Source organism: Petromyzon marinus, chromosome 1 (assembly GCF_048934315.1).
Source record: "Petromyzon marinus isolate PM22_M1 ecotype Great Lakes invasive population chromosome 1, UKy_Petmar_22M1.pri1.0, whole genome shotgun sequence".
In the NCBI taxonomy this organism is placed as follows: domain Eukaryota; kingdom Metazoa; phylum Chordata; class Hyperoartia; order Petromyzontiformes; family Petromyzontidae; genus Petromyzon; species Petromyzon marinus.
The window spans coordinates 30,026,415-30,042,492 of NC_133667.1; the positions used below are offsets into that span (position 1 = coordinate 30,026,415).

General features: G+C 45.3%; 1 protein-coding gene across 2 annotated transcripts in view; it reads left to right on the forward strand.

Annotated features, from left to right (window-relative positions):
• IQCH (IQ motif containing H) overlaps positions 1-16,078 on the forward strand; it is a 70,086-nt gene that overhangs the window by 34,027 nt on the left and 19,981 nt on the right. For both annotated transcript variants that reach the window (XM_032948456.2, XM_032948463.2), the window contains exons 11-13: positions 5,610-5,676; positions 11,489-11,572; positions 12,307-12,458. In XM_032948456.2, the coding sequence (XP_032804347.2) occupies positions 5,610-5,676; positions 11,489-11,572; positions 12,307-12,458 (303 nt within the window). The remainder of the gene's footprint in view (positions 1-5,609; positions 5,677-11,488; positions 11,573-12,306; positions 12,459-16,078) is intronic.

Below are 16,078 nucleotides of genomic sequence, written 5' to 3' on the forward strand. Positions count from 1 at the left end.
CAAAAAATAACAAAAAAAATACGTTTCGATCGCAGTGCAAAAAGACGACCGCTTGTGTTGCGATCAAAACGTCGTAGTTTTTTTTGTTATTTTCTGTTATTTTCTTTGAACCTATCCACGTGACTTTACCGAAATACCCAAGAACATGAATTCCCGCAGTCACGAAAGCTTTAAGTCAAGATGCATTCACAAGTGTTTGGCTTCATATGGGAGGACACCGGATCGCCCAGAGAAAAGCCACCGTGCATGTCCAGGTGACGGATACGCACTTGCGAACGGACCCAGGTTCGTGACACTGATCACCGATCCGGTTTTTAGGTGGGGGGAGGCTACAGACTCTGCTTCGGGTTTTCTCGTCTCGGGGCGGCACTTACAGGTGGATCGGTTGATGACTGTCGTGGGCCTGTGACGATTCGCCCTCGCTCACGGATTATTGCGTAGCATGGTTGTGCGTTCAGCTCCAGAAATTGATTCTCTTTTTGGAATATTACGCTGAATTTAATGCTTTCAGTGGCTGGTGGGGATGCACGGATGCATAGCATACCACGTAAAATCACAATATAGAGCCCTTTTGTCAATCACATACAACTGTTTCTGTTAATGTGGGCGCTGTCTCCTTGCTTTAAGGGTTTTCTCCTGACACTTCAGATCCATCAATGTTGACAAAACAAAAAAATATAATTGACCAGTTACCACTTACAGGACTGACTTGAAGACTTAGACGAAACTATCGTTATCATAATTGCGGTTACTATTTATATACAGGTGTAACACCAGCCTCTTTAGCATCTCTTTTTTTTAATTGGTATACATTTTTTTAAAGTCTCATCAATATCATTAACATTGATTTGCCTTCACAGCAAACCAAATTGTAATGAACGTAATGATTTATTTAGCAAAATTACAGTTGCGTTCTACATATTTACTTTTTTTTTCCAACATAGTGCGGCTCGGTAAAGCTGCATCAGCGGGTTTCATTTTTATTCATATTATTATTTCTCTCCCCCTTTTGTTATTATTTTATTGAAATTATAAACACTGCAATGTCCTTCTCTGCCCGTCGTCGGGCCATTCATTCGCTTTCCCAGCCCCCCCCCCACCTCTCTCTCTACCCTTTTCCAATTTCTATCGCGTGTGCCTTGCTTCTGCCCCCCCCCCTTCCCTTTTTCATTTTAATACCGTGCCCTGATGATATCTGGGTTCAAAGCTTGACTGCGCAGACCTAATTGCATGCGCCATACCATTAGCACAAATACGGAAATAAGTGCGGTGAATGCATTTAACGGTAAATGAAGTACCATTAAACGTAATTGAAGAAACATTTACTTACGCCATCCACTTTAATGTTAAACAATAAATTGTGCGGCTTTTTTGTGGAGCAATGATAATTATGCTACAATAATAGAAAATTCCATTGGTGTTTCGTTATAATGCTTTAGCGCTGTACATTAAAGTGGCTTTTTTTTAAACGATATGTATCTGCCTAATGCGAATGGCCCCATCACCCCAGAAATGTTTTTTTTGCGAAATCGTCCTAATGCGATGCGATGTGCGCGTGGAGCGGCGATGGGAGGGTAGTGGGTGGAGGTGGGAGGCATGGAGTGGGGGAATGCACGCATAATAGAGGTTTTGTTTGATCCATTAGGTCGCGGTAAACAGTTTGCGTTCCTTACAAACGGCACGTGGGGGGCCTTCGGCTACAAGCGTACCCCGGCTCCTTTCATCGCAACCACACGAGTCAGAAGTGGCAGGAATTACATTGCGCGTGGTGTACGTACGACGGACGGCAAAAAGGCGGAATCGCCTTCGACGATAGCTAGAGCGGGCGGGAGCGGGCGGGGGCGGGGGGGGGGAAATACCTAACAATAAGCAAAGGATCGCGGAGCTATCGACGTTTTCCTCTTTTTTTTTACTTGTGGTGTCTCGCGCGAGTCAATACCACTCCTTGCGTATGAATGATTAATGGGCACGCGCATTCGTTTGCAGAGCCCCGCTTGATCGCTCGACAAACATCTCGGGCACTTCCGGCTCTCGTACTCCTTCGGCACGCACAGCATCATTAGATAATAATGATTATGTAATCCCAAAGGGCGACGCGGGTTTGCTCGTAAATTGTGTGCGCCGTCTGGCCGGACGCCGCCTCGTACACGCGCGCGCGCGTGCGCTGCCCCGGATGGCTTGTTGTGTTGTTTTGTTTAAAGCACATTAGCGGCCGAACCCGCGCGCTCTCCTGAACATGACAAATGTTTTGTTACGCAGTTGTCGTCGGCGTCACGGGCACGGTGACCCCCTGCCGCGTGACGTCCCCACGTAATTGTTGTTTCGTTTACGGCAAAATGGGAATGCTCGCCTGTGCCACGGCGCGGTGTCACCTTCTTTCCCCCGAAGATGAATGGAGTTTTAATTTGGTTTTCGCGGAGGAGAGAGGGAGGGAGGGGGGGGGATGAGGTTATTCCTCCGGCTTGTTTAGGCTTCTCCCGGTTGCAGCGCGGCGGTGACATTAATTAGTGCTCACCGCTTCCCCGCTGGTTTTTTTTCCGCCGTGTTTTTAATTCCCGTCCTGTTAATTATACCCTCTCCTCTCCGTTATCACCGCCGTCGCCATCGCACGCCTCTAATTAAATTAATTGTCGCAGTGCTGGAGCGTGTGATTAAATTAATTAGGGTAATTTACGCGAGCGCACCGCGCGTTAGAGGCCGCGGCTTCGACTTTGGCGTGGGAGACGTTTTCCTCCTCGCAAGCCCGGACCGCGCGCGCGCGAGCAGGTCAAAGGTTCTGTTTTGCAATGTAAACACAATCGTCCCCGTGCACAATAACACGCCGCTTTGTTAATTAAATTAAGATCTATATATATATTTTTTGGGGGGGTGGGGGAGCTCGCTCGCTTCGCTCTCCCGTTGCCGAACCGCACCGCACGCCACCCGCCCGCCCGCCCGCCCGCTCGCTCGCTCGCCCCGGCGATCAGCACCCGCGCGTTTCGCCCAACAATGCTTTTGTTTCGCTCGGGTTTTATTTGTTCTGTGCAGATGGAGGCTAATTAATTGACCCCCCCCCGCCTTTTAAAATCGCCAATCTGCCGCTCTGTTTTTTACAAAACTGATTATGCATTTAATTTTAACAGCTGGCTGACCAAAAAAAGATGACACCGCGGTCATTAAGGATTCCACTCTCGCGAAAACCTGATCTTTTGAAATTGCAAAGGAGCGGTGGCCCATTTGCCTTCTCGCGACAGTGTGCGTTTGTATAAGGGTTAATTGACGATTCAAAGAGAATACATTTATATTAAAAATATATACTTTTTTATTTACAAATTAACAAATAGTTCGCTAAACGAATAACCCATGATATGACGAAACATACAAACCCCCCTGTACGTGGTTATGAAATGGCATATCATTGGAACAAAGAGCTACATTTTTTTGCCAGTACACAAAGAAATACATTACAGACTCGAATGGCCCTGTTACACAGTCGCTATTATCTACGAGTAAAATAAAGAACAGTTAATCCACTAATCATACATTTTAATGTTTAATTGTCCCCATGCTCAAATGAGCTTTGGGTGACGCTCAGCACTGTTGGCGGTTTTGAGCAAGCAAGCGGTGGAAGTTCCACATTGTTATCATGGGAACAGGTTCATCCATACAAAACAGCGAGTCACTGTTGAACTGATGATTCATGGAGCCTGCTGCTACCCCCGCCCCTACCGAGATATATCTTTGCGCAATAATGATCATCGACTACACCCCGGCCCTTTCGCCAACGTTTCCTCACCCGTGTGGTGAAGTATGGTCAAGCAAACCCCATGATGAATGATACAGCATGGGGAGGTCTTCATCCAGCAGTGCATTGACTCAGGGCTCAATTAGAATGCTCTACATATGTTCGAGGAATAGCCTTACGTTTGTGATTTTTTTTATAGGATCAAATCTCACCGCATAGGGAGACTCTGAGGGTTGCTTGACATCTCGCAGTGTGTCGATCGTGTTGCGGGGATGTGGCATCCTGAGCTCACTGTTGGGGGGAAACAAAAAAAAAACCTCAAGTCGCCAAGAGAGCAAAGGAACACTGCAATGGCCAGCTGAACTACAGGCCATATCTGTATGATTGGGCCATGATACAAAAGGTGACCCATTTATAGGTACCCCACGAATATGATGTGGAGAAATTAGTGAGAGAGAAAATATTTGAATTCAAATCTTTGGCGTCTCCACCACCAACGATTTCACCTTGCTTCGCGGTGTCTGCGCGAGACAAAGAAGTAATCGCTTTTCACAAATATCATTCACCCGTTGCAAATCACGTTAAAGGGGGCATTCGAAATCACTGGGAGTTTCTACAAACGGCAGACCCTCTATAAGTATACAACTTGTCAATAAATCAGTGGTTTGCATAAACGTGTTTCAAAATAAATTTCACGGTTTTTCTTTAACACTTCAGATTCACTAGAATTATAAAGCAATGTAGCATATGCGTACGTATCTTCCTGTGATTATCGCGGATTTACTGCTCGTAGCCAAGAATGATAGCGCATGCTTGCACATGCCTCTTATACAGTCCTTTGCGCGAGGGTTGTTGGATCACACAGATTTGTGAAATTCACAAAGACGCTGGGGCTATGTAGTGACCAGCAGATGGCAGCACAGCAAGCGGATTCTTGCATTCTGTGTGGGGCGTTATTATCTCCTTGTATCTATGCCTTTTTTCTGGGTAATTGAGTTTCCTTCCACTTGAAGCCAGACACTCATTAATGGAATTGGCCAAACATCTGAAATGCAGGCACTATGGTGGCGGGGAGGTGTTTTCTCCCTTGCCTGGTACACAGGAGGTCGTGGGTTGGATCCCGGACCCTGAAGATGTGGGTATGTTTGAAGTTCACGTGTTCTCTCCCAGTAGTGGTTATGTGGATTTTCCTAAGGGTCCTCCAGTTTTGCTCTCCAGTTTTGCACGCCACATTTAGAAACATGCGTTTAGATTAATTAATTAATTATTTGGCTAGGACTATTAATTTCCACATGCCACTTCGTTGAGCTATCATTTTTTACCAGGTCGCTTGTGAAACAGAGCTGATAGCTCAGTGGGCTTTACCTGTTTAAATAAAGTAGATAGCGGGGAAAAGCCCTATTATTGTATTTTGGTACTGGCAAAGGAGGCCTCATGATGTAAATAAAGTAGTTTAGTTTATATAAAAAATATATAATTTTGTGAGGATTTCCTTGGTAAATAAAGGATATTATTCGTTTTGTTTAAATGTTTATTTTCTGGAATTTGCATTGAGACCTGTTTTTTTTTCTTTCGGCATTGCACAAAGCCACATGAGGTCGCGTCTCGTTTCTAGATCGTGAGATCAAGGGCGACACTAAACAAATTATAACACTTTCTGTAGCAGACAGCAAAGTGAGTGCAGACTGGAAACAAATAATAATCATAATAATCATAATACTACACGCACAACGTTATTTCTAGACAGCAGAAGGTGTGATTGCAATCATAGGATCGGTCCCATCGCTTGATGAGTCAAAATTGTGGCAATATTATTTGAGTTGTGATTATTGCATGAAGTGGCTAATGTCAACTGTTTGTCCGTTCCACCCATGTCTCATTTCAGTATCTCGCAGAAAACTGGAAACGCATCCAGAGTTCAAGAAGGACCATCATCCACATCCCATCGCTGGGTGAGAGGCCATGGCCTGTCCCTCTATACTCCCCGCCCTGGACTGCGATTGCGGTGGGGCTTTGTGGGGCTCCGCAGTGATGTCGCGTCAGAGGAACGAAATGAGTCCCCTCCCTGTTCAATTTCCACCCTTTCCGTAACCTGTCGCCAGGGCCCCTATGGCCTTCTGGGGCCTGGTAGAGTTGCGTGGCCTGCACACTTGATAACTACGTGACAGAAGCACCGTGAAAAGGTAGAATTTAGCAGAACACCCAAAGCTTCTTGCCAGGAAGGCCGTGTTAATTTTTGTAGGTAGAGGTCATCATGGCTTTCTTCCTGGTGCCAGATCTTGTATGTGTTGGGCCTGCATGATTGGTATTGTACAGCATCACACCGTCTGGCATTAGGTAATTTTGTAATGAAGCCCATTTAGGAAATCTCCTTTGGAATGGTATTGCATTATTTTTAATGCAAGTAATTAACCCTTATGTGATGCTGAACCATACAATTAAGGTTAGAGAAACGGATATTGCCACATAGAGAGCATTATAATACGATTGTGTTAGCTTTAATAGAGCGTTATGAAAGCCAATGGAGATCATTAAGAAACAATGGATTTAGCATTTTTGTAGGTATTTGCCTTTTTTGTAGTTACCCCTCTTTTCTGTGTACTTCAGTTTTGAACTGTCCCTAAATAAAAAAATGAGTCTCGAAGCATTTGCACGTGATTAAAAGAAGACATCGGTCAATAAATTAGATGGATAAGTAGGAGGATATTTTGGCAGTGAACATATTCATTAAATTAATTGGCCACTTTGTACTTAAGATCTTTAAAAAAAACACATCAGTCGCAAGTAGGGCTGAACGATAGCAAATCACAAAGGCTGCGATTTTTTGCGATTTGAAAAGTCCTATTACTTTCTTATTGGAATTGGTTTATTATTTTATTATTATAACTTTATTTATTTAACTTAATAATTGTTCTATGTTTGCTTGTTCTATTTCAATTAAAACATTTTATTAAATACACGTTGGAAGCAATTAATATCTTTTAAGTTCTCTAGAATATATATAGAGCAGTTCATATGTTGATGGTATCACGTGGTAATGCTCCGTCACATGTTTTAAATTGATTACACAGTGAATATTGAGCTCAAGCTTGACTGAAAAAAATGCAATCTCAAATCAAATCGCAATCACGATATCTGTCAGAAAAATCGCAATTAAATATTTTCCTCAAATCGTTCAGCCCTAGTCGCAAGCAAGTCATTTGCTAATATAACCTTTTGAAACCAATGGATCGCTATTAGAGAACGCATGCAATTGGATATATTATGTTGACTGTGGGGAAAAGTGGCTGTGTTTTAACAAGTAGGCTTTCGCGACTAATATTATCCGTAATATATTTTATTTTGGGTTAGATCGCGTGAATATAACTGTGTCGTTAAACCCGCCACCACCCGACACAGCCAATTAGTAAGGTTTGTCACGTAAACAAAACGTGTCAATTAGTTACTAGCTCAGCACACTAGTTCAGCTGGAGAGTAAGCTCACAGCATTTACAATTCGAGCACAACGTTTCGCTGGTAATTACAGCCAGCCTCATCAGGCGACAGCAAAGTTCGTGGGGAATTCCTCCCTGTTTCGGTCGTAAGTGGGTGGACAACATCCCCGGGGGGATAGACGACGGCCAGACGGCAAAGACTCATGGCAGAGTGTGGGCACTCGACGGATTCTCGTTTCGCGGGACCACGTGAGATGGCCACGGCTCTGGCAGAACCTCCATCCAGCAGTGGATTGATCATGGCCGCCGATGATGCAACCCTCGCCGTTCACTAGCAGCCACATTTCTCAAACCGTTGCTCATTAAAAAAAAACATTCTCGCTTCAACTTTTTTGTTAACTTGGCCGCTGCGAGTGTTAGAGGCACTCGGCGCGGGGGTGAAAAGATAATGACGGCGCGGCGTTTAAAAAAATAAAAACGGGGGAGTGGATAACTCGCGGCAGAAAAAAAACAAACCTAAAAACTAAAAGCCTGGTTAATGCCGAATGACCTCCCACAGGCCTAATTGCCGTGGCCGCCGCCGGATTATCATTTGCCCGCACTTCGCGCTCCGGTTAGTTATTACAGAGAGGCTCCTCTTTTGGCCGGGGTCCCTGCGAGCGCCGCGCCGGCCGGCCGCATAATGCAGCACCCTGCGCGGCGGCCCGTAATGGGCTACACGCCACGCGGCTTTAAAAATCCTCCGACAACATCATTACCTTCCCTGTCTCCTCACCGAGCCATTACCCCGCAGCCCCGGAATGGAGGCAATCTGCCGTCATTTAAAGTCGCGCTGAGCACGCCGCGCCGTGGCTTGAGCGCGGAATGAGCTTTTAACAATAAGGGGCCCGATTTATTTTGTGTTTCGTAAATCCGGGGCAGCGATTACCCGTGCCCCATTTACCAAAAACTGGAATGTGCGGTTATTTATTTATCTATTCGACGCCTTCGTTCGTTTTATCATTATTATTTCATGTTGTCGTTCGGTTTTTAATTTCCACACATCTCTCTCTCTCTGTGTTTGTTGTTTTTGCCACTAAGCGCTGTTGTGGGCTGTGCGTGAAGCGGCGCACCTCGCTAACGATCATCGCGGCTGTCGTTGGATGTGACTGGCACAGTCTCTAATGTCCTGCTGTAATTATGCCTTCTTTTTTTTTATTTTGGCTGGAAAAAACAGAATTTAGCGACGAGAAGCTGGATAATCATCAGCACTCGGGCTCCGATCGCCCGGTTATGAAAGCGTTAAGATGACGGCTGCGCTGTTCGGGAACAATGTGCTCGTACTTTGCCAATTGCGTGACCCCAATGCTAATGCGGACGCTGTTTGGGCCCATTTGTAATAATGAGCCACAACAGGAGAAGAGGCGAAGCAGGCAAGGCCCCTACACTCAAATAAATATCGTGTATGAACTCAAAGGGAATCTTTAACCGTGATTGCTTGTAATAGAAACTGTTTGTCAAAGTAATTGCGGTATATATATGAGATATACATTTTAATTTTATGCTCACATATATTATACAGGTATCCTGTATATATAGCTTGTAATCCTTATATGTATTATGTGCATGTATGTGTGTGTGTTTTGTTTTTATAGCAAACAGCCCAGTGACCCAATTTCGATTCCCGCTCATGACCAAATAACGGTGCCGAATATCTCAACTGGTTCTAGGCCTCCCCCAGGTCGACTCAGCCTTCATTGAGTACCTGGGGTGGCGTATAAACATCAGCACTGGGGGTACAAAGATGGCCTGGCATGGTGCTGGCCAGCCACCTCCTTGGGTGCGATGCTGGCCTTAATAGTTGCTCGCTAACAACACCTGTCCTAACATTCTGTTATATAGCAGACAGAACATTATTTAACAGGGAAGCCACCCATGCACAGGAGTATATAGTGGTCGCTAAGCCATCATTTGACCATTTCGAATAGTCCATCAGGTGTCGCAATCCATTGCCCATAGGCAGGCCTCATGGATAGGCCAGCCCGCAGGGTTTTATGCTGTGTAGATTTATTTCGTTATACGTATGTGTATTATAATAAGATGAGTAGTCAGAAACCTTTGAGAATGGGACACTGAATGTATGCTCTTGCGCGTGCCATATATTTCATCTCTTTAAATTATTATTTCAATCATGAATGTGGTGGGGGCTGTTTTTTCAAGTACACAATTAACAAGTGGAGATGGGAACCTTGAAATAAGTATCATTTAGGTTGTCCTGACATTTTAACATCTCAATCTAAAACCCTTTTCGACTTACCTACAAATTAAAAATAACATACGTACACGTGCGTATATGTGTACAGACATACGGTGGCACTAAGCACACTGCTTATCCCTTTGTGTTGGGGCACACACCAATGAAATTTAAAATAAGGTACCCATATAGCGTTCGCCAGTATAGATAGAAAGTGTGCCCCCCTTTAATGTCTTAAAATTGGACTTACCCAATTGGCTGCCCCCCACTTCCACTCATAGTGGAATCCTCTGGGCATCTGTTTCAGTGAAGCAGTAAATTAATCAATTCCTTTATTCAACCAGGTGAGAGCCCATGTGAAACGTGTCTCTGTTGCAAGGCAAACTTCTCGTGTGTGTGTGTATATATGTACACACAAAACAATGATGAAGATCACCTTTTGTAGCCTGACTTTACCGAAAGAACCAAGAATATGAATCCCTGCAGTCACGAAAGCTTCAAATCAAAATTGAACATAACTGTTGGGGCAAATGCTGTTAGTGAGCACCTGTGAAGGTGCGGCATGGCGCATGAGTGGGTTGTGTGGCCAACACCACAGCCTCCCCAACCTAGGTGAGGTCGACGACAATTCCAGATAATCTTTAATGATGTTAGCTGTGGCCGGGTATCGAAATCGGTATTGCAGTGCACTAACCAGTACATCACCGCTCCCCACATGCACACAAAAGAACCCCCCCCTCTCTCCCCCATATAGCCTAAACAGACTTTTGGGGCAAGTGCTGTTTGCGAGCACCTATGAAGACGGACACGTCACACGCACACACGATGCAACATATGTAGCCTACACGAATGATGTACAAATAGGGCCACGGCAAGTGCTGTTTGCGAACACCTATGAAGACCGACACGTCACACGCACACACGATACAACATATGTAGCCTACACGAATGATGTACAAATAGGGCCACGGTATAATTTGTAATGCAGAGAAACATTTCAGTAACCACCGAGTGTATTTTGCTGTGAAGAGAACAAAAGGAAATTCGCTGCCGTATTAAAATGGACGGGATAGGCAAAACATAACATCTGCCAAAATTGGCCTCCTGCCCATTACGACATTATTTATGATTGGACAACTGTGTTGCTAAAACATGATCAATCAACGGCAAATGACTGCGTACCAGTGGCCAGGTGTGTCAGGAGAGGAGTCTGCTTTTCAGACATGGGTAATTAAGCTGGAGCAGGGGTGGTTGAGAAAATGCCGGTTTGCGTTCCCCTTGATCTGCCTTAATTAATCATCTGTACAGATACCTGTAATTACGCGCAATTTGTCAACTATTACGTGGAAAATTGCGCATCTTTTGATCGCGCGAGGACGCGGGAAGCAGCGTAATGATAGAAAATGGGCCCTCAGGAGCTGGAGGGCCGCACAGAGTTGCATCCCCCTCGCTCTCTGCACACGCGCGCGCATTTAAATCGCGGGTAGCCCCCCCCCCCACATCGCCCCCCCCCCCCCCGGTATTAGCATGCGAATTTGCCTCGCACAACGAGACCCCGCATTTTGAAGACGACAAATTGCGTCGTGATTTGAAAGCGTCTCGGAAGTGATGGGCACGGCTGTGTGTGGGTGTACGCGTACGAGTGTGTGTATGGGGAGCGGTAGTGTAGCGGTTAGCGCGCTGCGCTGCGACCCGAGTTCGATTCCCGTTCACGGCCAACACCAGTGACGATTATCTTAACCGGTCCTGGGCCTCCCCTAGGTCGACTCAGCCTCAAATGAGTACCTCTCCACTGGGGAGACAAAAGCGGGCGCGCGTGCTGTTGGCTACCCCACCCCCTCGTGTGCCCTGCTGGCCTTCATAGGTGCTCGCTAACAGCACTTGCCCCAAACGTATGCCGAGACTATATGGGGGATCTTTGTATTTGCATGCATACATTCATGTAAAACAGACACGTTCGTATGTCATCACCGCATCATGCGCCGTGCTAGCCTACAGCAGTTTCCCCAAAAGTTCATGTAGGCATTACCGAGGATTTGTTTTTACTTTGTGTGTTCTGACATGTGTCTGTGTGTATGTTCTGTCTGTGCCCTGCAGGTTACTCCAAGCACCTCCGTCGTCGCCTCAAACACTTTGATGTCCTGCAGAACCTGCAGATGGGCCGTCTCTGTGACATCAAAGGTCAGGACGGGGCGACGACGTTGGGACTCGTCGCGCGGGCTTTGTAATGCGAGCAGCTGTCATTAAAATAATTGCGGCACGTTTAATCCACTAAAAAGACACGTTGATAATAATTAAATATATGAAGGGTGTGCAGCGCTTTGTTAATCCACTGCTGGAAGCAGGGCCCCCCCACAACCGCGTCGCACCTCCGATTAGCGCGATTGGCTACGTACGGTGTTGGTCGTGAGGCCTGTTTGACCATTCTTCACCATAATGGTCAGTGTGAGTTGATGAAGTGGTAGGGAGGCCCGAGACTGGTTCCCATATCACTCACTACTGACGTTAGCCGTGGCTGTGAATCAGGAATCTAACTCAGATGGAACATGACACCACATGAATCTGCATAGTAATATATTTAACCTTTGGCTGCTTTCTCTTCATGTGGACGTGTGTATGTGTTTCTGTGGGAGCGGTAGTGCAGTGGTTAGCACACTGTGCTACGAATTGATGTGAATACAATTCCCGGCCTCAGTTAGCATTGGCGGTAATGATCTAAATCGTTCGTGGGTCTCCCCTAGGTCGACTCGGCCTTAAATGAGTACTTGGTGCGGTGTGTAAATATCAGCGGTGGGGAGAGAGAAAGGCGACCAGGTGCGGTGCTAGCCAACAAACCCCCTCGTGTGCTTCATTGGTACTTGCTGATGGCAATATTAACGCTATACAGCGAACCGCTGTCTTCACCTGTGTGGCAGATCCCAATGTGGACGTGATCTACGTGAGCCCCGTGCCGCTGAGCGACGAGGTGCTGCACTACTACGAGCGGCTGCTGGGGCTGTCGGCATCCGGAGGGGACGGGACGGGCCGCTACACCATCATCGTCCCTGATGCTGTGGTCCGCTTTCCCGTGAGTTGTTGATGGCTGTTGGATTGCCACTGGTTGTGTGTTGCAATTCACTGCCACCCACCGGTCCCCTGCATAGCGAATCAATGAATCTTCACGGCCGCGTAGGTTCAATTATTCACTGCCGCGTAGGTTCGTTCGCGGTTGTGCTGTGTAGCTCACGATACTGAAACGTCTTAATTTTGAGTCTTCGTGGTCGTAGTCCCCGACGCCACGGGCGACTTTCTTCGCGGGCGATGGATGTGATCTGCCTGCTCTAACGTATGGGATCGGAACATGCCCAGGAAGCATGCGACATTTGTCCAACGTTGGCATGCGGTTAGAACCGTTGGACCGGCGTTGGACCGACGTTGGCCCGACGTTGGCCCGACGTTGGCCCGACGTTGGCCCGACGTTTATTGGGTGGACACTGACAAAGAAAATGGAAACGAATGCTCAAACGTGTGCAGCACGGAGAGGAGCACGCTTGGAATGATGGTGAGAGAGACGTAGAGGAATAAGTGGGTTAGAGAACACAAGACAAGTCAGATTGGATGATGGCTCATGGCCCAAGATGACAACTGAGCGGTAGCCAAAGGATGGAACATGCCCAACAGGATATTTATGCAGCAATGAAAATGCAGGTCCTGGGTGGATTGTCACTTTGCAGGTTCGGTATGGGGATGAGATGACATGAGGATGTCTTCATCCAGCAATGGATAGGCAATGGCTGCTGTTGATGATATTAAAGTTCACCTATTGTAGAGGATGAAGCAGATTTTATGCAGCAATGTGTCACTGCTGTGCCAGCAAGTGGTAGATACAGAGGCTCTGCTCCTAATGCTTTCGCAGATAAATTACTACGCACACCATCTCATTAAAAGCAAGAGCTCCTGAAGCCACAAATAAAAAGGTCTGAAGTGTAATGTTTTATCTTACAATTTTTTTACGTTCTCTTCCCAGTATATTTTAACACAGAGGATATTTTTGTCAGTGTAGTTAGAGGCAATCATCTCCATCAGGAATTATAAGATGTAATCTTCTTCCTGCCATGAGTCTGTGTGTCTGTTTGTCCTTCGGCACTCACATTACAATTACATAACCTCTACATCAATCATTATACAAACCTTAAACCAATCATTATAAAACCGTTGAACCAATCGTTCGAAAATTCTTAAACCAATCACTACAAAACCCTCAAACCAATCGCTACAAAACCCCTAAACCGATTGCTACAAAACCCCTAAACCAATTGCTTCAAAATCCCTAAGCCGATTGCTACAAAACCCCTAAACCAATCGCTACAAAACCCCTAAACCGATTGCTACAAAACCCCTAAACTGATTGCTGCAAAACCCCTAAATCAATTGCTACAAAACCCCTAAACCAATTGCTACAAAACACCTAAACCATTCGCTACAAAACCCATAAACCAATCGATACAAAACCCCTAAACCAATTGCTACAAAACCCCTAAACCGATTGCTACAAAACCCCTAAAATGATTGCTACAAAACCCCTAAACCAATCGCTACAAAACCCATAAACCAATCGCTACAAAACCCTAAAAGAATGACTACAAAACCCCTAAACCGATTGCTACAAAACCCCTAAACCGATTGCTACAAAACCCCTAAAATGATTGCTACAAAACCCCTAAACCAATCGCTACAAAACCCCTAAACCAATCGCTACAAAACCCCTAAAAGAATGACTATAAAACCTCTAAACCAATTGCTACAAAACCCCTAAACCAATCGCTACAAAACCCCTAAAAGAATGACTACAAAACCCCTAAACCATTCGCTACAAAACCCTTAAACGAATTGCTACAAAACCCCTAAACTAATTGATACAAAACCCCTAAACCAATTGCTACAAAACCTCTAAACCAATTACTACAAAACCCCTAAACCGATTGCTACAAACCCCTAAACCGATTGCTACAAAACTCTTAAACCAATCGCGACAAAATCCCAAAAATGATCACTGCAAAACCTTTAAACCAACGCTACTATGAACTCCTAATCCAATCATTATAAAGCTCCTCAACCAATCACTATAAAACCCGACATCAATCACTACATAATCTCTAAACCAATCACCTCGAATCCCTAATCTAACCATTATAAAACTCCTAAACCAATCATTATAAAACCCTACACCGATCGCTATAAAACCCCCAGACCAATCACTGCAAACCCCTAAACCAACCGCTACAAACCTCACCGCACAGCTTAACAATACCAGTGCCCAGATCCGCGTAGTTTTTGGTGTATATTTACAATGAAATAGGTCAACAAAGTCTGTTTTTCAATAATATAACGTTTTTATGTGTACCAGCACGATTAGCGCACACGTGTTATACAGTGAGGGAAAAAAAGTATTTGATCCCCTGCTGATTTTGTACATTTGCCCACTGACAAAGAAATGATCAGTCTATAATTTTAATGGTAGGTTTATTTGAACAGTGAGAGACAGAATAACAACAAGAACATCAAGATAAACGCATGTCAAAAATGTTATAAATTGCTTTTCATTTTAATGAGGGAAATAAGTATTTGACCCCCTCTCAATCAGAAAGATTTCTGGCTCCCAGGTGTCTTTTATACAGGTAACGAGCTGAGATTAGGAGCACACTCTTAAAGGGAGTGCTCCTAATCTCAGCTTGTTACCTGTATAAAAGACACCTGTCCACAGAAGCAATCAATCAATCAGATTCCAAACTCTCCACCATGGCCAAGACCAAAGAGCTCTCCAAGGATGTCAGGGACAAGATTGTAGACCTACACAAGGCTGGAATGGGCTACAAGACCATTGCCAAGCAGCTTGGTGAGAAGGTGACAATAGTTGGTGCGATTATTCGCAAATGGAAGAAACACAAAAAAACTCTCAATCTCCCTCGGCCTGGGGCTCCATGCAAGATCTCACCTCATGGAGTTGCAATGACCATGAGAACGGTGAGGAATCAGCCCAGAACTACACGGGAGGATCTTGCCAATGATCTAAAGGCAGCTGGGACTATCGTCACCAAGAAAACTATTGGTAACACACTACGCCGTGAAGGACTGAAATCCTGCAGCGAACGCAAGGTCGCCCTGCTCAAGAAAGCACATATACATGCCCGTCTGAAGTTTGCCAATGAACATCTGAATGATTCAGAGGACAACTGGGTAAAAGTGTTGTGGTCAGATGAGACCAAAATGGAGCTCTTTGGCATCAACTCAACTCGCCGTGTTTGGAGGAGGAGGAATGCTGCCTATGACCCCAAGCACACCGTCCTGGAGTGGCCTAGCCAGTCTCCAGACCTTAATCCCATAGAAAATCTGTGTAGGGAGCTGAAGGTTCGAGTTGCCAAACGTCAGCCTCGAAACCTTAATGACTTGGAGAAGATCTGCTAAGAGGAGTGGGACAAAATCCCTCCTGAGATGTGTGCAAACCTGGTGGCCAACTACAAGAAACGTCTGACCTCTGTGATTGCCAACAAGGGTTTTGCCACCAAGTACTAAGTCATGTTTTCCAGAGGGGTCAAATTCTTATTTCCCTCATTAAAATGCAAATCAATTTATAACATTTTTGACATGCGTTTTTCTGGATTTTTGTTGTTGTTATTCTGTCTCTCATTGTTCAAATAAACCTACCAT